This window comes from Seriola dumerili, unplaced genomic scaffold (genome assembly GCF_002260705.1).
Source record: "Seriola dumerili isolate Sdu_G_001 unplaced genomic scaffold, Sdu_1.0 BDQW01000189.1, whole genome shotgun sequence".
NCBI lineage: Eukaryota > Metazoa > Chordata > Actinopteri > Carangiformes > Carangidae > Seriola > Seriola dumerili.
Genome location: NW_019174444.1, coordinates 1,921,148 through 1,946,751, shown reverse-complemented (window position 1 = coordinate 1,946,751; position 25,604 = coordinate 1,921,148). Strand labels below are relative to the sequence as shown.

The 25,604-nt window shown below is 40.1% G+C and overlaps 1 protein-coding gene across 1 annotated transcript in view; it reads left to right on the top strand.

The window, feature by feature from the left end:
• The first annotated feature begins 361 nt into the window (after positions 1-361).
• The window catches only part of LOC111227493 (pituitary adenylate cyclase-activating polypeptide type I receptor-like), a 43,097-nt gene continuing 17,854 nt past the window's right edge, over positions 362-25,604 (top strand). Inside the window, exons 1-3 of the mRNA XM_022753014.1 lie at positions 362-490; positions 2,287-2,460; positions 12,065-12,173. Coding sequence (XP_022608735.1) covers positions 362-490; positions 2,287-2,460; positions 12,065-12,173 — 412 coding nt within the window. The remainder of the gene's footprint in view (positions 491-2,286; positions 2,461-12,064; positions 12,174-25,604) is intronic.

The following is a 25,604-nucleotide window of genomic DNA, read 5'->3' as shown; positions in this document are numbered from 1 at the left end:
ATGGTTATATAGTGAGAAGAAGGCTCTATGCATGTCTGTGCTTTGTCATGCAAACATACATGGGAAATGCAGTTCACAGCTTTAGCTCCAGTGGTCTGAATTTGGTATTTGGCCTTCCTTCACCCTCACAGGGAGTGTGTATATTTTCTCATAAGAGCAGGTTTATATATAAAAGGATGCAGCATAGTTAATATGACAGTGTAATATGTTAGATATGACAGACTCTGGGAAACAATTCCCCCCTCACTGCTCTTTGATTGATAGGAAACAAGGAGCTGATGAGGGGCTACATCAGAGTCAGGCAATGTTTCATACAGCTGTTAGCTTCATGGCTTCCTCTTGCTCCTGCCGTGTGTCATAGATGCAGGTCTCTAAGTTCCTGCTGCAGAGGTATGTGTCCTGTCACTTTGTTTGCTTTGGGAAGATGCTGCGCTCTGATGAGTTCGCGAACTGTGGCCACTGTTTCAGCTTCTTCGCCAGGGATGTTCCAGTGAGGCCTCCTAGTTGTAACCCATTAGGTCCTGGACAACTGTTAGAATAAAGTCTTCTTGTATATGCAAATTGAGGATCATTCTGAATATGCTGTGTCACTTAGTAGGTTTTTGTCTGGTTCTGCTTCTTGTAACCATTTTAAAATACAGTTTATCATTTTAACCGACAAGTATCTTTAGTTCACTAGTTAACTTTAACTTATGCAGCTGCACAGTCAGCTGTTACTCCCTGTTCGCTACACAGTGGTCTATATTTACTTAAAGCTTGGGTAGGCAGAAATCTACTAAATCAACTGGGTAGATTTTGGTTATCAGAGGTCAAAGGTCACTGTGACCTCACAAAACACCTAAGAATTAATTTGCTAATTATAATGATATTACACACATGTCTAAAAGGATAAAATGATGTGAACAGGTGATGACATCTAATATCCAAAAGGTCAAGGGTCAACTTCACTCACTGTGACATCATAGTCAAGTCTTCACTACATATATAATGAGCCTGGACAAACATGGATGTAAACTGTGACCTGATTGGTTGGCAGAGGCAAACAACCACGAGGTGGTAATTCTAATTCTGTAGGGAGCAGAGAAGAAGTGAATAAGAAGGTGATGATTGAAACAGCTTTAGGAAAGTGACACATGTCCTTGTCTTTTACCAACAGACAGTGTTGGTTTGTCGAACTGTTAGAGACCAAGCAGTGAGGCAACAAGAACACAGGAATTGTTGTTCAAAAAACAGGAGTTTTATTTACACAAATGCTACAAAACAAGAGCAGTTTAATTGGGCCTATAAAAGATGGTCAATAAAAGATAACTATACATAAGATATCAACTAAATTGGGTGTTAATTGAACAAACCCAAAACATCCACATTACTATGTTTTCGTTTCCTCGTTTGCAGTATTTTTTGCAACGACTGCAGAGTAGACAATCTGCTTCCTGTTTACACTGGCTCATGAATGCCTAGTGTATGCGATTGCTCAGGTATGTATGCATTTTCAAGTGTGTTAGTCTGGAGTATGAGACATGAGGGAACATAAATAGTGACTTGGACGAACCAAATAACACTCAAAGGGGTAAACCACCAACTATAACTATATACTATAACTAAATACTAAGAAAGCTAACTAACTAACACACACACACACACACACACACACACACACACACACACACACACACCCACACCCCCCACCCCCCACGCCCCCACCTGGTCACAGGTGCTGCTGTCTGCAGGAAACTTCAGAGTTGGTGGTCTGTTGGAAGAAGCCAAAGGCACCGTCTGTCATCGATTGACCTCTGCAAGGTGTCTCCAGCACACACACACACACACACACACACACACATACACAAACACAGTGACACACACAGTAGTGCTCTGTGGGCTGCTGTCAGCCTGCACTGTTTATGTTTACTCTCACTGTTTATATGAAGTGTCCTGAGTAATGAAACAGAACTGCAAGAGCACCATACAACAGTAGCATCAGGCAACATGACAAAGGGTGGTGGTGGTGGTGGTGGTGGTGTGTGTGTGTGTGTGTGTGTTAATCAATCTTGTTTTTTATTGCTAATGAATTCAGCTTTGAAAATATTTATGTGGTATTGGTTGTGAAAACATGGTTCATTAAGTGCGAGCATTCACTGCAACCAAAAAACCTCAAGTTCGATTAACCAGATCATAACCATCACATAAAGTAAACCTATTTAACAATGTGACCACTTTAAAGTCACCCGCTCCGCTCCCTGGGATTCCAGCACATAAAGGTTTATTCCGTCCTCTCTCGTGTGTCAGCGTGCAGCTGTGCGCCGCTGCCGCGTCTGTGCGCGCCGCTCCGTCTTTGCCTTTTCAGGGGAGGAGCGCACCATGTTTGGCTCAGTCGAGTCCGGGCTCTGCTCCGCTAATGCGGACCTTCTCCTCCTGCACACACCGGACACCGGAGAGACACCCGCCAACACGTCCATACCGGCAAACTGCCTACAAGCGGCTCAGTTCATGGATCGCTGCCAGTTGTGGAAATTGAACAAGGACATAAATTTATATTATTAAAAGATTGATATTATCCTCCGAGATATTTCTTCTTTTGTTTTTTGTTTTTTTGTGTGTGCGGACTTTCCAAAGTGAGCGAAGCGTGAAGATGTTGCTGCAGAGTGTATTCATCTCTGGAGGATCGTGGATGAGACGCACGACTACACTGCTTCACCTGGGTCTGTTCCTGCAGCTGGCGCTTTGGGAAACGGTGAGTGGACACATCCAAGTTCTCCTCCTGGATCTGATGAGGTTTCTGATAACAGTCAGTTTTCGTGTGGGCTGTTCAGGACTGCTATTATTTTTGGTTAAAATAAAACTCTGCATTTGCATGTGTCAGTTTGGATCAAGATGTGGAGGATCATTACATCATAGTTTCTCCTGGTTTTGACAGTGAGATAGTCAGATGAGTTTAAAGGCATATAGGATTAATTCAAATAATTGAAATTACTCAGCACTAATAATAAAGTTAAAATAGTAATTACTACTTTAAATATTGAATATTTACCAGATGTCGGTTGTTTGCACGTTTGTGTATTTATTTATCCACACATCACTTTCTTCTTTATTATATTTGGGCATTACTGCACAAGTAACTGTCCACACATCCACATGTTTTCTCTATACATCTCTTTAAGGGGTCACTCTGGCATAAAAGGGGTTAAAAGGTTTAGATGTTTTTTTATTTTAAGCAAGTTTTACACAGTTTGTTGATTTATATTTTACTGTGTTGGTCTATTGTTGTACAACTGGTGATACTTCATACGCAAGTGCTAATGAATTATCTGATGTTACAGCTGATTTCACATTGAAAGGATTAAAGATGGAGGAGATGTTTGTGCGCTCACAAACACAAACACAAACACAAACACAGTGTAAATGAGCAGCTGGTTTCTGCAGTTATCGACCTGCTGCTCTGATGTTTTGTTTTGCTTTTATCTGATGAGTCTGGATTGAATTATGATCATAATTACCTGAAGGATGACTAATTTGTCCTGAGTGGTGTCAAATCCCCGGGGATCACTTGATTTCAATGACGGATGCTTCATTTTTAATCTAATGATCAGCTGTTCAGAAAGATTGATGCCCTTTTCATGTTCCTGACTTTTCTCACTCAACTTGACTTTTGCTTTCTCACTGAGAAAAATCATAATTTTATTTTATAAATGAAACATAAGAAACCTTCAACTATCAACTAGTGATGAAAACACACACATACCTCAAATAAATATTAAATAAATAAAAACAGATCCAGTGGCGTCTCCTGTGACTCCATTAATACTGGACACTCACTTGACTCTGCTGCCTTTGGCTCCAGACGGACAGCAGCAAAGAGAAAGCATTAATATATATATATATTTTCTGTATATGAACAAATGCTTGTTTGAAATTCAAATAATGCAGAGTGAAGAATATTCATTTCTTATTCCATTTTATCCTTACTTGAATCTGGATTTGACGCCACCAGCTGCGCGCTCACCTCAGGATGGAGGATCTGGGATCTGTGACGTGTCCTTCCTGATCCTGAAGGCTGTTAATGATCCTTTGTCGTCCTTTCCTTTATTAGTTCCTTCCTCCAGTGACTCCGCTGTACTTTGTGATTGGTATCAGGACTTGCTGAAGTGCTCATTTTACCCTCTCTTTTGGTAATAGAAAGATGGATGTGTGATCTCACTTCCTGACCTGCTGGGTCTCTGTAATTGCGTCAGAGTGATGCAGGAGTGATTTAGTGTGTGGGTTTGATACTATGAGTGGTACATTTCATGTTACACATTGTCATTTGATCCATTGTTAATATAAGGATATTGAGTAGTGCAGCTTTAATGGTTCCCTCCGGACCTCTACTTGTGCTAAACAGCATCTTGCTGTTCTTGGTGGAAGTGGAGCTACTTTTACTGCCTTATATATAGTTATAATCTGTAACAATGCATCATTTATAAGATCATCATATGTAAAATCTTAATTTGCAATGTAATTGGAGCTATAGTGGAGCAGTATAAGTGATAAAAATAAGAAATACTCAAGTCCAAGTACCTCAAATATCAAGTTACGTGCAGTACTTGAGTAAATCTATGTCACTACACTTGTAGAAACTTAATAAAAGCTGATGGAGTTTGCAAAAAGGCTTTTCCTCTGATCTCCAGCAGAAGATGCTCCCAGTTGCTTTTGATGCGTGACGTCAAAAATGACCCACTAGCCCTCTGTCTGCAGCCCGAGGCAAGACCTCCTCAAAAACAAGCCGTAAAACCTTAAAATCAATTTTAAAGGCCACAGGTAACCAGAGCAGAGAGGCCAAGATGGTGGAAATGCGCTCCAGCTCTTCTGGATCCTGTGAGTGCCCTGCTCTGGTGGAGGCCATGTTTTGTTCAATTGATTTTTTTGGGGCGAATGAGTGTCAGTAATCCAGTTGATGGAAACAAAAGGAGGAAGAGTTCCAGTGTCCGGAAATGGAAGGAGTGATTTGGTGTTAGGGAGATGCTCTCAAGCTTTGACTTTATGTTGCTTTAGCAGCAGTTTTAGCCACACAAGGAAACAAAAGTATTAGTGTGTATTTGGACTGTATATGTAACAAGAAATTTCAGTGCAGAAATGCCAAAGTTTTGTTTGAGTTACTCTAAGTTTATTTTTCAACTGGAAAATGTCGCCAAGTTCTTATTTTCATGGTTACAAATGAAAGGATCCCTAGGTTGTTCCTGCCATTGTAATAAGATTTTTTTTAACCCAATTACACCATTGATACGTATCAGCTTCAGAAATCCAGCTCTGGTCTGGCCTTAGTTTTTCACAAACCCTCAGCTAAGCCAAACTTATTTGGATGAGAAAACCAAGGCAAACAGTAAAATAATGACTCATTTCAATTTTGCCTCACATGCAGACTATCAGTAGACATTACAATATGCAGATGTCTCCTAAACGCCTCACATGCAGACTATTGGTACACACCACAATTAACAGATGGTCTTTGAACATGTGGGTAGACTCATCAGGGGCTCCACTTATAGGGGTTTTGGGTTTTGGTGTGTAGTGTCTTTATAGAAGGTTTGAGGTGGTTTATAATTGTCATTGCAAAATGTGCCAATATAAGGGGCATTTGCCTGATTTTCCTCTGATTATTAGCAACATTTCAGGAGCGCCCAGTTGCAGTCTGATCCCCAAATAAAGTGATTTACAACATGTTTCATCATCTGACTGCTCGTGTTTTCTTAACACACTGGACTCTGTTGTAGTGACGGTGCCGCGATCCCAGATCTCAACAATTACTTTGTTCAGTATAATGTTTCATAACCGATAGAAACTAAATTGTTATAAACCATATGTGAGATTTTGAGCGGGGGTCCGGAATCACTTTTCAGATTTGAATAACTTAGTTGAGTTCAAGTCAAAGATTTGTAGTCTCTTACCCTGTAGTTTGTTCCCTTTTATTCCTAAACTAAGCAGACATAACACTGTTCACAGGTACGTACAGAGGTACGTGAACACATCACGATTCATCCAGCCTGACCGGTTCAGTTCAGTACAACAGTAGCCTATACAAGCTCTGCACATAAGGTCAATAACTCAGCGGCCTATTATTTTCGACAGAGTTATCAGATTATGATCGTCTCTGTGGTATTCGCAGTCTTTTAATACGCTTTTAATAAGGATGTAACACACTGTGAATCACAGTTGAGCTGACACCAGCGCTCTCAGTCACCAGTAACTGGAGCTTCCCAGCTAAAAGCTACTGACTCATTCAGTGATGATAGTTATTCAGTGTAACGAGTCCACTTTGAAAATTTGTTTATAGAGATTAGTTTGTACACGTTCTGAACACACACACTGTCCCAGACAAAAGTTGGCAATCCTGAGAGCAACATAGCAAAAAAAATAATTTGTGGTCAATCAAAAGCAGCGGCCTGAGATCACACTGTCACACAGGGGAAGAGAGTGAATCTGGCTCCGTTCAAACTCTGACTATATCAAAAATTTAGGCCCAAAACCTCCAGTGTGAGCGGCAGTGACCCACACTAACAAACTAACATAATGCTGCTGCTAAAAAAAAACATATCAACCCCAAACTCCTCTCCCTGGACACAACCAGATTCACACTGTCCCCCTCCTCCTCTTCCTCCCCTTCCTCTGAAGCTTTTCAAAATAAAACACAGAGGAGCCAGTTCTACTCTGATTCTTATTTGTTGCTGTGCTGAATTTCAAGACACGAGAGTTGCACAGCTGGATGACGTGAGAGGACCACATGTCCCCATGTGTATTCATTGAAATAAATTCTCCACATTTTAGTGCTTCAATTCACCATATGACATGACGTAGGAATGATATCACACAGTCTGACACAAATACCAAAACTTTATCAGACCCATCTAACACAATGTGGACTTGTAGGGTTGTGGTTTACAGAGTCTGTAGTCAGAGAGATTTCAAGATTTCTATCCATGTTGTGCAAAGTGCAAACGTGTCCCCTGTGCGCTGTGAGGCCAAAGACTCTTAAATCAGTCAAATCACATGTATTGTATTAGCATTTATTGTTATTGTGCAGAAAATTACTGCAGACCCCGAGGAGCTAACAGAGGAGCGGTCTGATACACCTGTGTATCATCAGTGGCAAAATTATAAGAAATTCAACCTGGAGGTACAATGTGGATTGAAATTATTACAGGACCAACACACACACACACACACACACACACACACACACACACACACACATACACACGCACACACAAACTGTAATGACATCAGAGATCAGGTGATTACCTTTCCTTTTGTATCACTATGAAATCTTAAATGTAAATGATGGCAGCTGGATAAACGTTGGCCGGGGGCGACCGGCGCCCTGCGATAATGACCCGGTTAAGACGGTGATTGAATTTAAATGGCACCGCTGCCACGTAAACTGTTGCCATTTAGGATCGAGACTTCCAATAATTAAAGTGCGCGCTCAAATGGCACTCGAGCTCTTCAACCATCACACACACATTTACACAATCTGATCTCATCATTCTGCATCTATGAAGTTACAACCCTGTCTCCTAGAACTGACGTTTATATACAACTAAACCGCAACAGCAAATATGTAGCTGGTTTTATATTAACATAATTAAGATTTGTTAATTTATGTATGTGGCAAATCAAATATATATATATACACATACATTTTTTTTTAAGGTTATGTTAAGGCAGTGACAGTACTTGGTTAAGGTTAAAGGTAGAGGTCCATGTGTTGTTTGATTATAAAGCAGGTCTAGGTTCTATATTAATACTGTGAAAGTATCAAAGCGCTCAGTCCACAGAGAAATGCACACAGCCTGTATTCAGACACTGAGCCTTAAAACCAGCCGTCAGGACTTCTGGAACTTTGTGATGTCACAACAAAGCAGGCACCTACTCAGCCACGCCCCAAGCCCCACCCACCTGGACCATCTAACCTTGCAGGATTTGGTTTCACTGAGTGTTTACCTGAAATCTGCTATATTTTTATTGGATCACAAAGAAAACAGTCAGCCAATCAGAAGAGAGGCTCAGAGCCTCCTCTCTTCTGATTGGCTCACCGACCTGTTGTTACTAGAGCTCCAGAGAGAAGCCTGAGAGAGGAGATGTAAAACTACACTGAGATGGTGTTTGGTTCTTAAAACCACAAATATATCTTCTTATGGATCAACACTTCAAATAAAACACAGGAGAAGAGGAAAATATGGGACCTTTAAACTCAACCACCGTCTTCCTCTATCCTTAACAAAACTGCTTTGCAACACTCTGCTGTTAATAAATGTAGCTTCATTCAACAAAAAAAATTACTGCTTCTGAACATAATCCATTGCTGTTGCAGTTTAGGAAAACATTTGCCAGGCTATGCACCTCATCATGAGCTACACCAGATTCTCTGCACATCACTAAACTGTAAAATTACATGTTATGTGGCTTCCAGAGACCAGGCGTTGTCCTGCTATCTTGCTTGTATAAAGGAGATTTGTTCCATAAACCTGCAGAGCAGGTATGACTGTGCTTGTCTTGTCACGGTGAGGCTGTGTCGCCAGATCAAGCTGCCAGACTGAGCTGTTTCAGCTACACAGGCTCATTTGTCACTGCTGTAGGTATAAACTATTAATGATAAAGGAGTTTATGGGCCACACTGTTTAAATACACTGTGGAAACATTTAGCCCTCCCACAGTAAATCCTCCTCATATCATGTGTTTAGATTACACTGTGGATTTATCAGATAGTCCTTAAAATAGAAAATGAAAGTATTTAATTTAGAACTGTTGGGTGTCTCTGTCATCTTTCATGTTGCTCTTACAGCCCCATCCAAATATATTAGTCTGTGTTTTGTCATGAGATGATGGGGTTATTTATCAGAAGGCCTCCACTTACTGTATAAGGCAGTAGATCCTGACCTAAGAGTTGGAACCTCCAAAATGAGGGTTTCAAGATCATTACCAGTTTTGGAAACACAAACAACACTTTTCTCAGACTTTTCTCAGAATTTTGCTTGTTTACTTTTAGTTTTTATTGTTTAGTTTAATCCTGTCATTTTACCTGCATCTTTGTCAGGGGAAAGTCTCACAGAAGCAGCTTGTGAGTGATGCTTACACTGCAGATGATAAATGGTGGCATTAGTAAGTCCTACACGGCTCTTGAATGCTCTAACACAGTTTGCAAGTGTGGCATTTGTTTTCAAGAGTGAAGAGTGTTTAGATTTGTGAGAGGATATTATCTCATGTTGGAAATTACAACTTGCATGTAGCAAATTTAGTGAAACAGTCCCCTGGGATATCTTAACATGGATGAGGAAAAATGCATGTTAATGCAAAGTGTAAATGCTCTCAGATATCTCAAGGTGGTTTAATTCAAATTGTGATCACATATCAGCCCGTACAGAAAAAACCTACCCAAAGACCGCCTACCTAAAAACCCACATACTACCCCATACTCAGCGCCAGTATCTGATCACTGATAGATCTGATCACATGTGAGCAAAATGGAGACACTGAACAGGTTTATCAATGCCAGGTATCAGTGCAAAGGCCAGTGATCATATCATTATCCAATCACAGGCCAGTATCCATATCACATGTTAATATCAGATGTAAATGGGAAGTGGGGAGGTTTTGTGTGAAGGGGTCACAAGGCTGGAAACCACTGATACACTGTGCGGTGGATTTGAATGTAACCTTTGAGCAGGTGAACAGATGCATCTTAAAATTACGTTGTACACACACAACAAAATGGTTTTACCAAATACATTTGGTGCGTAGGGAGTCGTAGGGAGGTGGTGAAGGTGTCACGGCTCAGAGTTCACAGGACTCAAATGCACGACTCTGAGACACACACGATTAAAAACGTTAAAATCGGTCACCTTCATTATAGCGCAGACAAGAGCAGGAGACAGCTCAGTGAGGAGTGAAGTCAGCAGGTGGTAAAATCAGGCAAAATGTCCAAATACATGCAGGAGGCCAAATACTGGCAGGCAAACAGGCAGGGACAAAAACAATTCTGGAAAGACACAACTGTGACGGGACGATAGACAATCTGGGAAATAGACCAGTGTGTATATAGTAGGGTGCAAATGAAGACATGTGGGAGGTGAGGAGGAGGAGGACGTGGGGGAATCAGGTGACCAGAAAGTTGGAGAAAATGGCAAAGACAAGCACAGAATGAATAACTGAACTGTGACACTGTGGGTGTTTAAAGTGCAGGACTTTGACACTTTGGCTTTGTGTGCTGCCTCCTCATTGTGGTTAGTTTTAGGCTTCTGAAACACTTGTAGTTTGGGTTAAATGTTGAAGCGGTAAAAACACATCTGACTTTTTGCACATTTGCCTATTTACCTGGAGCTTTGAGTTGCTTAAACAACCACAAAAATCTTGATCATTCTTTTTTAAATGTATTTTTTTTGACATTTCATGCCTTTCATTAGGTTGTCAACAGAGAGATAACAGGGAAATGTTCAGTTAGATCATTAGATTGATAAAAAAAAGAAAGAAAAAGAAAATATATTTCAGTTCAGATTACAGTTCAAAACATGTTTACAAGTTGTACATCAGCGTATGTTTGGACAAAAACATGACATATGGAGAGCAACAACAACTTGACAACTGTATGGTAAAATGTCCTGCAACAGGCCAGGAGGTGTTTCTGTCCAATAGCAGAGAGCGTGTTAATCCTGGATGCTGCAGCGCTGCGAGAGCACGGGGTCAAAGTTTCACGTTCACCTGCAGCGTCTCCATCTGTCCAACAGGTGGGCGTTCTGCCTGTGATAGCTCTCACATTTCAAACCAAATACATCCACCAGAGAAATCAATTAGACACCTTCAAGGTAATTACAGGGATTTCTTTTTTCACCTGACAGCATAGTAAATCAATTGTGCGACATCACTGCACAAATTAAATTTAGCTACAAGGTGGAAGTCCTTCTAAAATCTATATTTTTTCTTCATATGTGAATTCATTCATTTTATAAGTTGATTATTAGGCCTGTATGGGTCCCACTGTTCTTCATGTTCTGCAGAGGGCGTGAAAGGCAGAGGAGCCCTGTCAGTAGATGTCAGGGAGAACTCCCACGTTTCAGCTGACAGTGGTGCTCATTACCGTAGAGAGGTTCATCGCTGGAGGGGAACCGCCAACATCCTCAGGGTCTTCACATGGCTTTTGTTTTTCGTTTTTTCTTATGTTGCTAAAACAATCAACACTCAATTCGCCTAATGACAAAGCAAAGACAGAATTTTATTTGCAAATTTATTAAATAGGAAAAACTGAAATATCACATTCACATGAGTACGCTGTTGTTATTTTTCTTTCATTTGATTTATATTACAGTATTACCGATACTTCCCATTTCTTGGAGTGAGATATACAGATATTTTTTTGGCTCTGACATTATTTCTGTCAGGCATAATAATCCAGTGATGGCTGCTGACTTCTGTGTTAAAACTCCATATTTCACGTTTCCAGTGTTTTATTAAAGTGTTGATCCATAAGAAGATATATTTGTGGTTTTAAGAACCAAAACCAATCTCAATGTAGTTTTACATCTCCTCTCTCAGGCTTCTCTCTGGAGCTCTAGTAACAACAGGTCGGTGAGCCAATCAGAAGAGAGAAGTCTCTTCTGATTGGCTCACTGTTTTCTGAGTGATCCAATAAAAAATAAGGTAAAAACATTTCAGGTAAACTCTCAGAGAAACCAAATCCTGCAAGGTTGGATGGTGAGTCCAGGTGGGCGGGGCTTGGGGCATAACTGAGGACAGTGACTGCTTTGTTGTGACATCACAAAGTTACAGAAGTCCTGACAGCTGGTTTTGAGGCTCAGTTTCTGAATACAGGCTGTGTGCATGTCTCTGTGGACTGAGCGCTTTGATACTTTCTCAGTATTAATATATAAACTAAACCTGCTTTATAATCAAACAACACATGGACATCTGCCTCTTTACTATATGAGCTCTTGAATATTGGTGTCGACACTCCCAGTGTAGTTGTGCTTAATGTGCCTGCAGAGTCATCGCTGCTGTGTTGCTGAACTGTGTTGTTGATCTCTTTCTCTCTGTTCCTCAGACGGAGGCCATCCACCCAGACTGCGCCCTGGTGGCTCAGCACATGAAAGCTCAGGAAGAATGCAACCAGATCCTCAAACAGGAGGAGAACAACCACTCCACCAGGGCAGGTCAGTCTGTGTTTTAATGGTCCTGTGGTAACAAAGATTTGTGCACATACCTTGTGGGGACTTGGCCACCATTTGGGGACAAACGTTAGGTCCCCACAACGTTAACCACTTGGTTTTAGAGTTAAGGTAGAATCAAGATATAATAAAGTATGAATAAGGTAGGTTTTGTGAGGGTGGTTGGGTTTCATCATGTATGTGTTACAGTGAGGGGGTTAGCCCTCAGACAATAAATGAGTCAAGACAGTGGGTGTGTCTGAAATCACTCACTACTCCATATATAGTCCACTATATAGTGAGTACACCATTTTGTAGTGCTGTCCGAATGTATAGTGAGAAATATTATACCCTAACCAGCAGGCTCATTGTATCCCACAATGCATCACGAAAAGTAGTGTACAACTGATGGTCACTAACTAAGCAATATATACCATCATGCATTGCACTCACTGATAGACAGAAGAACGGTGCAGAGAAAATGACCCGAGTAGTGTCCAAAAGTGTTTTTTCAATATACAGATGAGCTCACTGTTCAGGCCTCTGCAGAGAACTCCCTGGATAGAGAGGAGGGAGGAGTGAGTGAGTGAGTGATTTCAGACACAACCAGTGTCCTTACAAGAGTCAAAACCAAGAATGTGTGGTGTATTTATCTTTCTATTTCTTATTTTGGATCTACTTTGACTTGAGTGAATGAGATGACTAATTCAAAATGTACAGTCAATATATTTTAGTAGATTTATGTAGATTCTTTATAAGTTTTACATAAAAATCAGTTGCAACTTGAATCCACAACTTCCTTGGCGAACACTCTAATGCACCATGAGACCTGCTTCCCAAAGACAAACCAGTCACGGGATATAAGAGGGAGAGAGGAAGATAAGAAAGATAATAAAACTGTAAATATGTGGATAAAACCAAAGGTGGAAAGGAACAGAATCAATGAGGGTGTCTTTACTTTTTACTAAAATATATTTATCTTATTCCATTATTTTTGTCATTTTCTGTTGTTGAAATAGTATATCACTAAATTCATTTTCACAATGAAGTATAATCAATATAAACAATCATTGAAGATCTTTGTACTGAAACTTTTCATCTGGTCGACTAAAATGATGTTTTATGAAAAGAAAAAACATTACACTCAAGGAAAGACAAAAAGAGAGCTGGGTGGATTCATCCACAGCCGAAAGTAGTCCCCAGCAAATGCATTATTTCTTTGTGTTTGTGTGATGTTTGCTGCAGTCGCCGGCTGTTTTAGGAATTTACTGAACCCTTTTTTAAAAGCAGCGAAGTCAAAAAGTATCTAGAGACAGACTAAGACATTGTTGGTTTTGTTGTTGTTGTTTGTTCATGTGATATGTGAATTATGATAATAATGTGAACTAAACAAGCTATATATTATGGATCTATAGCTCTTCATACAACTTATATCCTCAAAAATCTGATTTCAAATCAAGATAAATTAAATTCTTGGCTGTTTTGTTTTTCTTTTTTGCTTGACTTCACCTTAATCAAGTATCTACAACTATTTTAACCATGAGAGTTATTCAAATTAATTATTAATTAATTAATAAATCGAGGGCCATTAAAAAAATTAATTCACACTTGAAACATATTCATCTCCTCTTTTTCCGAAAGATAAGTGGCAAACATCGATACAGATATTCTGATACTGATGTGAAATAAATGCGTGTTTGTCTTCCCTCTTCTGCATCATGTCTCCTCCATCTCACCTGTTTCCAAACATTGTTTTGTCAGCTGTCTTCTTTTCTGACAGTCGATCACGAGTATCGTCAAGTATTCCTCCGTCCTGACTTTTCCTCTTGGGAAAATGGTCCAGTTTAGAGTTAAGAGCACTCTTTCTTAGGCAGCACCTTCATTTGGGGGCCATCAGGAGCACTCCTGTGTGGACTCCAGCCATGTCAGGCTGTTAAATTACAGACATCCAGGACAGTTTGACATGTTCTCAGGTTTGACCTTGAAGGGAGAGCGACTGAACAAATATAGTTTGACTGTATTCAGGAGATACTGTTGAAATCAGTTTTTATCTCTTTTTAATAAATGTAGCTCAGATTAGTAGATCCATATATTTCACTTAATTATAGGCTGAGGGATCACTTTCTCCCATCCTCCTCCTCTTCACCTTCTTCAGAGGGTGTTCAGAGGAGTGAAAAGCGCTGGAGCCTCAATGGCAAATGTCAGGAGTTGAAAAAGTCAGTGAGCTCCCACGACCAGGGAACTAATCACTGTATGCAGGTTCCTCATTAAAGGAGAACCACCGCCAACCTCTGGGTTACAGCCACTGGCAGTCTGAGTCCACAGAGAATCATACCACTTTCTACCTCATCCATGAGAAGAAAAAAACAACTCTCAAAACTCCATTAAAAGGTAATCTAATGACAGAAGATACAGCTATTTGCTGCCCAATTCTGAAACCTAAGAGAACCATGAATGATGTCCATCCATCCATTTTCTTGTTCACGAGGGAGGGTAGGATGGAGCAGCACATCGAAATGTGGATTGGCGCAGCGTCAGCAGTAAAACAAGCGTTTGCGCTGGACCGTTGTGGCGAAGATGGAGCTGAGCCAGAAGGAAAAGCTCTCGATTTACCAGTCGATCTTCTTTCTGACCCTCACCTGTGGCCATGAGCTCTGGGTAATGACCGAAAGAATGAGTGAGTCGGCTGGGCTCTGCTGTAGAGATAGGGTAAGGAACTCTGGCTCGTTGCTCCTTCACCTCTAAAGGAACCAGTTGATCTGACTAAGATCCCTCCTGGGTGTCTTCCATTGGAGGTCTTCCAGGCACGAACAACTGGTAGGAGGCCTCAAGGTAGACCCAGAACACACTGGAGAGATTATATATCTCATCCGGCCTGGGAACGCCTCGGTATCCTCCAGGAAGAGCTGGAAAAGGTTCCTGGGGAGAGGGACGTCTGGACTGCTTTGCGTCTTACTATGAAATTAGATGAAGACGTGAGCAGCAAACTTTGGTTAAAGTGTCAGTAAAAAGTGATATTCATCAAGGAGAAATGTGGAGAATATAATCATATAACTAGAATAGAAAAAAAAAAGCTGTAGAAACACTATGTACTGTCGGTAAGTGTGGAAATCATATCAACACAAAGACTCTGAAAATGTGATTTAAAAAGGAACCATTCGTATTCTGCAGTCTGCCACGGTCTTTTTAAATTACTTTTACAGACTCCAGTGCACGATAACATTTGTATCTTAAATGAGTTTCTTGTTAAGAGTAAAAAGATCTTTATAAAAATCAGCTTCGACCAATCTAATTTTTTAAAAATCTGTGCATTCTTTAATGGGAATACGTTTAAATCAAAAACAATTAGTTTTGAGAAGTTAGTCAATTGTAAATAATAATGACGGCAGTAACACGAAACAATAAAATGAGGGTGATAAACAACACTGGCATGTCAGCATTTCGTAACATCTGCTTTATCTTGGGTAATTTTACTCACTAGTAAACAACACTTGTGCATGAGAATATGCTATGTAAATAATGTAGGTGTTTTGGTGTGTGCTTGCATGCGGGGTCAGTTTTGTAAACGTCTTACACCACGCAACATATCAATGCATCATTATTAAAACACCATCTCAAACTATGAGATGGAACCAAGCCTGAATGTAAACCTGCTGATCGCCTTCCTGTATCTGACGACTGCTGCTCCATAATCAAAAGCACGGTGAGCACATGTGCTTCCTGTTATCAAATTATCGTCCCTTACTTGGCAGAGCAGCCAAAACAATCAAGGGAACTAATCAGGTGAGGAGATGTCTGGATTAAAGGGACTGATTGGTCAGCCTGGCCCTGTTTCATCTCTGTAGCTCTGGTACAAGGTGAGCCAACTGAATCAGAGGAGATTCATCCATTATCCTCCCTTCAATGGCTCAGAAAGTCTGAGCCACAGGAACAGCTTGTCCTTCAGGAGCTTTATTTTCCATCTGAGATGCAGTCTGAAAGCATGTTGATTACACCTGGCGTATGAATTCTCTTGGTTTTGAAGTGTTTTAAGCGACAGGGTCATTCCAGGCGGATAAGCTCTGCTCTCTCCTCACTCGTTCTCTCGGCTCTGAAAAGGGTTGTTATGAAAGCTACACACTCGGCGAGGTAGTCGTCTGCTCACTAGTGGGACTTGCTTGCGCTCGCCACAGCTGGTTTCGCTCAGAATTAATTGCATCATTTGTCACCCTATCCTGTGATCAACTGAAGCAAAGACGTGACAATTAGTATTCAAAGCATCAGGTATGAGTCGCTTCAAGTCCGGACTGAACACTGACTGAAGTAGACTGAGGCGCCGCCTCACTTCTCCAGGAGGCTGTCACATAACTGAACAACGGGAAACACAGTCCCAGCTGAAGGGTCCTGTATGGTCTCCCCAGTGGCCTCAGCCAGTCCAACAAGCATTCAATCAGTCAATCAAACTTTATTTGTATAGATTTGGCGGAGAAAGGCTCTGCTCTTTGAGGGACCTCTCTGCTGCTAATCCCCAACACACACATGAATATTAATTTTAGGGTTATGTTAAATCAACAATGCCATAGAGAGCTGAAACTAGAACTTCTGTAAGAAAACCTTTCAAAATCCAGGTGACATCCCTAACTACACTAATAACTATGAATCCAGCCATGGAACAGAGCCTTTCTCCACAGTATGTAGTGTGACTAGCCTCATATGTCCAGATAAGGACAATAGTTATTTGAAAAAACAATCTAATATTGTTTTTGCAATATTTCGTTTTTCCATTTCCCATAAGCCCTAGATGTTTGCAGGCTTAAGCGTCAGGGGGTCACAGTTAATTCAGCACAACACAGACGATTGAATGCCCTACATGTTTTTAGACAGCAAAGATTACAGCTATAAAGTTGAAACAATTACTTTAGAAGAGAGAACTGGATGAAACCCCATGACGATGACATTAGTACCCATACTGCCATGCTTGTAATTTTCGGCTGGACCGCAAAAGCCCTATAAACACAGATGTCCATGACTGAGTGAGTGATAGAGTTGAGTGATTAAGTTAAACCACTGGTCTGCCGAGTGTTGGAGTTTCCCCATTGGCTGTTGCACTTTCAAAGTGAATTGGCACAAACAGTTTCTATTAGGGGGCGTTCACAGCCTGCAATTGCCAACTTAGCACGTTTGTCGCTAGGTTTAGAGACTTTTTCTCAAAAAAAGCACCTAGCGACAAATCTAGTGACTTTCATCTAGTGACCTTTGGACAGTCACCAGTACTGTCTGCATGTAGGTTAACATACACATGAGAAATTTTTATTTTCTGTTTTGTTTTATACTTATGAATTGTTTAGTGTGTGCCTCATCTCCTTACAGATAACCATAACACACTTCTATGCATAGAGCAGCGGAGATGTATGCATCATTGAAGAAATATAAATCATGCTCCACAGTAGGCTTCAATCAAAATGTAAATTTTTACAGAATTTCAAGGAAATCATCAAAAGAAAATGTTAATTATTATGTTTCCATCCCCTATAGTTATGTGAATATTAGGAGTTTGTCTGTTGACATAAACAGCTGAGAAGACGTAATCAAAAGAGCATCAAACCTCAAACAAAAATGATGTATAAAACATGATGGAAATATGATTGTTTCAAGTTTGTGGAAGCTCTCCTTTTGATCTGATGTTTTCATCTGTCACTATTTTTTGTCTGTTCAGTGGACATTTAAGTCATGTGCTTCATGTGCAGCATAGTTTATACTAAAGTCTGTTTCCATTGTATTTCCATTGTCTTGCCACTTTTGGAGTTAGATATGGTAGGTAGGTTAAAATTTGATGAAAAGTGAGTTACAATGACTAAAGTCAAAAAGTAAAAATCAAATAATGGGCATAATACATTCCAAACCACAGCGGGCCAACATAAACTGGACCAAAAAAAGGCTTTAATACTCATGAATATTTAGCCACAGCTGTCCTGAGGAAAAGTGTCAGGGCCATGTGGGTCAGGTCTTTATGTCTTTGACCAAAGTGTTGTGGGGAATACAGATGAGAGCAGAAGGAAGTTGAGGAGTGAAGCAACTGCATCATGTAATGTAACAGTATATTTTGTACATATTTGGAACAAACTTTACTTCTACTCAGCTACTTTTCAGCACTAAATGTTAAAAGGCCTGAAATTTCATTCAACATCAGAAAATCTCATAAAGCATCAGAGTTGTTTGACAGAAATAAGCCTTTTTAACGCCAAACATTTGACTTGTTCTTGCAGGAGAAACACAAGTGTAGATGATAGAATTAATTACGACTCTCTTTTCTGCTTGTGCCAGTGAACCAGAATGCACAATACCACATCCCTGCAGTAACACAGCTGACAAGAATGAAGCCATGATTAATGTTATTGCTTCCACCTGTGTTTGACAGTCAACACGACCACCATGAGAAAGTGTTAAACAGGCTTGTTTAAGCTGATGACTTAAAGCATTTTAGATTTTATGCGATTGATTTTTTTTTTAGAACAGCTTCTAAAAATGTCATGACAGTGAATGGTGGGATTTATAGTTTGGGGGAGGGATGTAAAATTTTAAGAAAATAATTTTAATTGGACACAAAATTTGCAAACACCCTTGAGTGCAGGATGAGTCATGAAACATTTGAAACTGTTTTACAGAAAGAGAAAATGAATGGATTTTGATGTAAAAATACTTGAATAATAATCTTTTGATATATATCAAGAGATAAATGAGCAATTAACACAGAGACAGAGGGGAAGAACCGTCCGGGACGTCTTCATCGTCGTCTCTCTTACTCCCCACATCGTCATTGTGTGTTCAGTATACAGTATGCTAAATGTTCAATGGCATTCATTCATTTAAATTAAATCTTTAAAAATAATCCTTATGATTTATTTGATCTTTTTCAAATCAAATATCTGGGACAGCGATGTACTTAATGAAAATACCTGGGTTGTGTGACAGCTACATTTGTGGACACTGAAATTCTGCAGTGTTGTGGAAATATTGTATTGTATTAAACTATTTCATCACAACATGTAGCCTGACACTAATTTTACATATACAATATGAAAGAACAGTGACATAATTAATACATTTAAATACGAGTAACAATTAATAGGCTTTGGTGGATCAAAGTGGTAGAGACGATGAAAAACAAATCATCATGGAAAAATCTCAGTGTAAAAAATCACCAAAATCAACACGTTTTATTTGATATGCTCCACTATAAATAAGTGGTAGGCCTATAAGAATACGTAGAGGACGTGCTATTTAAATACGCTTCAATATAAAAAGGTAAGAAAGTAAAGCCCTCGTGATAATCTTATCTGACAAGTTGTATAATGTCTGTCACATGCAGCATCAATTTCTTATTGAAAATCATCAAAAACAGGTCAAACTAAATATTTTTGTCCAATTATGATTTATTGTGATTTTTAATCCAAAGTGATTTAAGCTCTAAAGCTTTTAACTGAATGACTTGTTTTCCCTTTAACATCACAATTAACTGTCAACAGGAATTATCCTTGATATCAACGATCATAGGTTTAACACCGTCTTACTCTTCAGAACATTATCTTCATTGTTTGTTGCTGTTGTCATTTATATAAACTGATGAATTCAAGCCCTGAGCAAGTCCTGTAGAAGTCTTGTTACTCCTCCATGAAGTCCGATAGCATAGCATTTATAGCATAGCATTTATAAACGCGTAGTGCCAGATCCAGAACGCCGTTTGCTTGTTCTCATAAGCCCAGAGGCATGCTGGGAGTGACACTACTGCGCATATTCAGTCGGCCGTATAACGCATAACGTGGAAGTAACCACCAGTAAGCCAGAAACTTTGTCAGTGTATGTGCCAGGCGAGCAATTTCTACAGAAGTGAACGGGCGCCATATTTAGATCCGGTATCCAGGTCTTATAATACATCCATGCTTCTCACAAAGAACTTGTATTTAACCATGTCCATCTTGATGATATTCATCTTAACACTGATTTAAAAAAAAAAATAAGTGGGTAGGAGAAGACTTTTAATGGAGGATAGCATTTTGGCTAACATAGCTAATGATCGCATCGGTTAAAACTACACGATGAACTTGACCTTCATTTGTGCTCACTAATTAGCACAATGTATTTATTTGAATGAGTGAATCTGTGCTTTTGCTCATAAAACAACATTTTTGCTTTTTCACCTGTTGTATAAAAGCATGAAAATCCCAATTTTCAAATTTCCCAACTTTTTTCCTCAATAATTTTTTATTAATTATTATCTTTAATTTAGAGGGACAATTTCATCACATGACTGCTCCTACTTTTACTAGCTGAGCTCACTTTGTTGTTAGTGCCTGTTTACTTCAGGTCAACCAGGTGTGTTTAGGTTAGTTAGTTTCACACAAATTCATCACGATGCATCACGAGTGCCCGTCAGATGTGGCCACATGAGGGAACAAACAGATGGGTGGGATGATGAGCGGAGGTAAAGGACGCTGCGGCTCATGAAATAGTGATTGGAAAATTATGAGGCTTCTCATTAGCAATGTCACAAAAGATTGCACAAGAGGTAAAGGCTACTAATGGACGAGGGAGGAAATTGCAGTGGTTATATTTGGCTGTTGACGGGTATACAGCATCAGCAGGTGACGAGGAAAAACGCACTCTCCCCTTTTAACTTTGTGCCCTTTTCTCTATATCTTGAACGGCCTAATCAAGTGTCCAGTCGGGAGGGAGGCTGGGCAGATGTCTTGTCTACTGTGGGCTAATTACCTTTCACACCTCCAGCCGAACAGGAAACATGGATACAGGGAGTCAGGGATAGAGGGGAGGTGAGGATGTAATGCAGGAGTAAACAGACAGAGAGGGTTAACGGTCTTGTCCATTTTAAAAGGATGCTTGTAATTAGACCCACGGTGGGTGTGTGTGCGCATCAGTGCCTTCCTGATTTGCCTTCACGCTCCATTGTTGACATTTCCTCAGATCATTTCACACTATAGCTGTCCTGCCCTCGCTGTATCCCGTTGCTCACTCACAATTGTCATTTTCATAACTAATTACAAAGACTAAATACCAGAGGGGAAAAGCAACAGACTAAATCTTAATGCAGAAATGACTGGTCTATCGATGTGTGAACACTGAATGTATTAACTGTGTTGTTAATAACGGATGAATTGTTAAAAATCATAAATTGGAGTCTCCAGTTTTTGAAAATCTTGGGATTTCAGACTCTCAGATAAAACAAGATATCTGAAGACGAATCGGAAATTATATACGGCGTGTTTAACTTTTTAAGATATTTTTTTTAAAGATTATAATCAAAATATTTGATCAGTTAATTATCTTCAATCATCATTTGCAACCCTAGAAAATGTATTCATACATTTTAATTGAATTAATGTGTAATTTAAAGGCACTTTATTTACTCACTGGTGAGAGTGGATACGACTGGGGACCAGATCCAACCTCGACATGTTTAGAGTTTATAGAGTGCTGCAGGGATGATTGGTTTTTGTAGGCCAACCCAGATGCCAATGGGATTTTTAGAATGGTTTTTGGATTATTGTAGAAAATAAACAGAAAATAAACTTTGACAAACAAAAGTTTACGATACTGACATGTTTTGTTCAGCAGGATAATCTTCACTAATGAACACCACTTTATGATTTTTACTTTCACCAGAAGTAAAAAGATGATTCTAGGCTATAAACTCCACCACGGTCACATGACTTCAACCACCACTACATTTCAACTTGTAGTTTGATTTAGGTCTGACCTCTTCTACTAAAGCCTTTCCTCTTACAAGGTTGGTAATAGTTTACAAAAGCGACAACGAGGCTGTAAAGGTGGGCGGGCGAGTAGATCAGTTTTCGTGTTTAGCGTCCCTGACAACCTCTGAAGTCTCATTTAGACACTTGTTAGCAACCAGCCTTTTTTAACAGATGTAAAAGCTTAAATAAATCATGACTGGGGTATTTACCATTTACTTACAGACACATTGAGCTGTCGCATGCACAATAATGGAGAAAGCACACACAAAAGCTGTTTTTCCACAATAATGTGGCGACACCTTCACTGCTCAACATAAAGCACACTGGTCTAACTGCACAACAGCACCTGAAACCAACATGCCTCTATCTAAACCTCACGGAAAGGTGGTGGCTGCCACTTTGTCCCATTTGCAAAGAAGTTGCCGTTCTCAATTTGTCAAGAGACGCCCGTCCCCTGCATCAAACATCAGTTCAGTTGCTCACGAAAGGACAGTTTCTGAAAGTGTCGATGTGGAGGCCCTGGATAGAGGGCAACTTGGCCCACATGTGACTCTGACTTGGATTCGGAAACCACTGGCGTACACATACAACTTCACACTTCATTTTTCGCCTTTTTTTCTCCACTCTCTCTCTTGGCTGCAGACAATCTGCTTATTAAATCTTCTGTAGCTGTTTCACTTCATTGAATCAAGATTTAACATCCAGTTTTGCTTGGATCATCTGTGTCAGGTGGGAGTGGGAAATGGTACCACACTGAGTTTGAGTTTTGTAAGAGGACCAGGAGGGAGATTAGGTGAGAGATCCAGGGAGTAGAGATGTCCGCTCTGTCTAAACAGAATATAAAAAAAAAAACTTTATGTTTCCATGATCCATCAGTTCAACTACACAAACGCCATCCTGAATGTCGGGTCGAGCTCTTTGTCCGCTTGAACATCTCCCCTCTGTCACTTCTCGCTCCTTGTCTTCTCCGTTTCTCCTTTATCACATAACATTGTTTATTAAAGGGCAGATACTGTAGTACAGCACATCCCAGTGGAGCCTCTTCTCCTGTAATACTTGGAGCAATATCACAGCAGCTGCAGCGGTGTCCATGACAAACAGAAGACAAATGCTTTATTTGAACCATGAAAACACCGGATAGTGAAGTGAGAGAGGTAGAGTTGTAGCCGGAGCAGGAACAAAATGCTGAGATACGGAGAGGACACACAAGACATACGTTTAGACGTTTGGTGAATCTAAGGCACCTTCTCAGATTATGTCTGCCCCTCAAAAGTAACAAAGGTTACCTCATAATATTTACCATAGGTCACGTAAATCTCAGAGGACAATGTGCTTCTCTTAGCAATGCTGCTTCAAATACCAGTCATTTACAAGCAGGGTAGGGGAGGCAGGGTTTCAGTCTCCCAAAACGTATGTGTCTGTATTGTTAAATCATTTTTACATTGTGATGAAAGGCAGTTGTGTTCAGGTTAGGGAAAGATTGTGGTTTCAGTTAAAAGTCACAACAAAGAACATTAACAGCTGGATATTGTATCAGAGTGAGTGAGTTGATCTTGTAGAAAAACAAACTGAATACGTTATCAGTGAACGCTTTACTGATACGTGCATTATCTATGTTTTTGTTAACAGAATTATTATGTTTTTAAAAAACATATTTGCTTTTGCAAGGTAGTTGTCAATAAATATAAAGTCTAGGAGACAGACATGGTGTCTGTGTCCTCTTGAAATGCAGAGCTTTTTTGCAACCCTGTCTCGTCTCCTATAGAATATCCCATTGTTTTTCTTTTCTTTCGTAAACTATCAAAAAGATGAATTATATGCATGGATATTGAGGGAAATCAAATCAATTTTTCATGTATATTGATTAACAATATTTCCTTATTGTGGTGATTAAAAAACAATATCTGGGCGTCTTACAAATGTGCATCTTTAAAAACATAAATTATGACACAAACTCATCAGAGGAACGTAAAGAAACGTAAGACTGTCGGTTCATTTGGGGCCTGCTCTGGTTGCTCTGGTTGCTCTGGTTGCTCTGGTTGCTCTGATTACTCTGTTTGCTTTGTTTGCCTTTGGAGCAGTTCTGTGGGAATGTGCAAAGGTGTGCATTAATGTATTAATGAGATGCTTGTGCATGTGTGAGCATAACGGTGCCGTTGAAGAACATTACATAACAGTTGGTCACACGGACCGCTAACTGAGACCCTGGAGAGGAGCCTTGTGCTCAGGATACTGACTGTTAACTGGACAAAAAGGTGCAACCATTAATACCTGATGGATGTCTGATGTCACGAGCTTTGCTTTAATTAGCAGCCGATGCTTCTTTTCACACACTGGGACTCAAACAAAAGCATCGTGCCCTTTGAATACACACAGAGTGGCTTTTCATTACCTGGAAAGCCATTAGGACAGTTACAATAATATGCTGCTCTCAACTGATGCTGCACATGACAATGTTATCTGCAGCTTGGTGAACAAACAATAACCCTGATGCAAAGCAAAAGAAAATAAATAAAAAAAAATGGAAAATGAGAGTTCAACGTCACATTTATCCAGCGAGATGTTTGCCTCATCTCGGCTTTGGCAGGAGAACCTCCAGCAGTCGCCAAAAGCTGTGTTTTATTATGAATGAGTGGTGGTGTGTCTCCGCGAGCTGCTGTTTTAATTGACACAGGGCCGAGCAGCTTTGATGTACGAGGCGTTGTCGTGGCAGAGGGAGACGAGAGACTCCTCATTACTGCCCCCCTTCCCACACACACACACACACACACACACACACACATAGACACCCACCCCCCTTATCCTCCGCAGCTCCCTCATTCGGGGCGACGGAGGCTGCAGGGAGAGATTGTCGGCCATGTGAGGGGAACGGCAGAGGCAGAGCGTGGGCAGAGAGGAGGGCTTAGGACATCACCAAATCAAACGCCCCTTCTCTCTCTTCCAGACTTGGGGAAACCCCTTGAAAAATTACATCAGAAGACAAAATAACTTTCTGCACTGACAGTCATTTCCAGTGAGGTTAACATTAGCAAGTACTGTTTGTATTATAGAAAATCTACCAGTGCAACGAGATTATTTCAACCCGTGTTTAATGAAAATCCGTTTATTTTTCCTTGATTCTAATGCAGCAACCTGCTAGAAACTCATCTCTACAATGTTTTTAAAAAAGTAGATTTCTATTGACGACAAGTTGAAATAGCCTCAATGCAATGGCAGATTTTTGGGGATTTTTTTTAGCTCATTAAAGTTATAGTTTGGGTTATTTGATGTTGGGTTGTGTGAGGTGCTTATACATAGTAAGTGTTTTTACCTGCAGTAGATCCGGATCGGTGTGCTCCCAGTCAGAAATTAGCGATGGAGACCAAAACAGTTTTTGTACCAGGCTGTAAAAAAAAAATGTTTATTTCTGCTGTAAAGTTGGACATTTTAACATGGGAGTCTATGGGGACTGACTCAATGTTGGAGCCAGACTCTAGTGGTCATTGGAGGAACTGCAGTTTTTCGCACTTCAGTGTTGTTGGAGGTTGCCGCCTGGACAAGACGCTCGTACTCGACATTCAGCATCATTTCAATCACTTCTTTTCAACACTCAAGCCTTTCATTAATGTTGACTTTTGTTGTGCTGCTCCTGTTCTTTGTTATTGTTCATCTTAAATACCTGATTTTTCCTTTTCTTTTTTCTACTAATTGC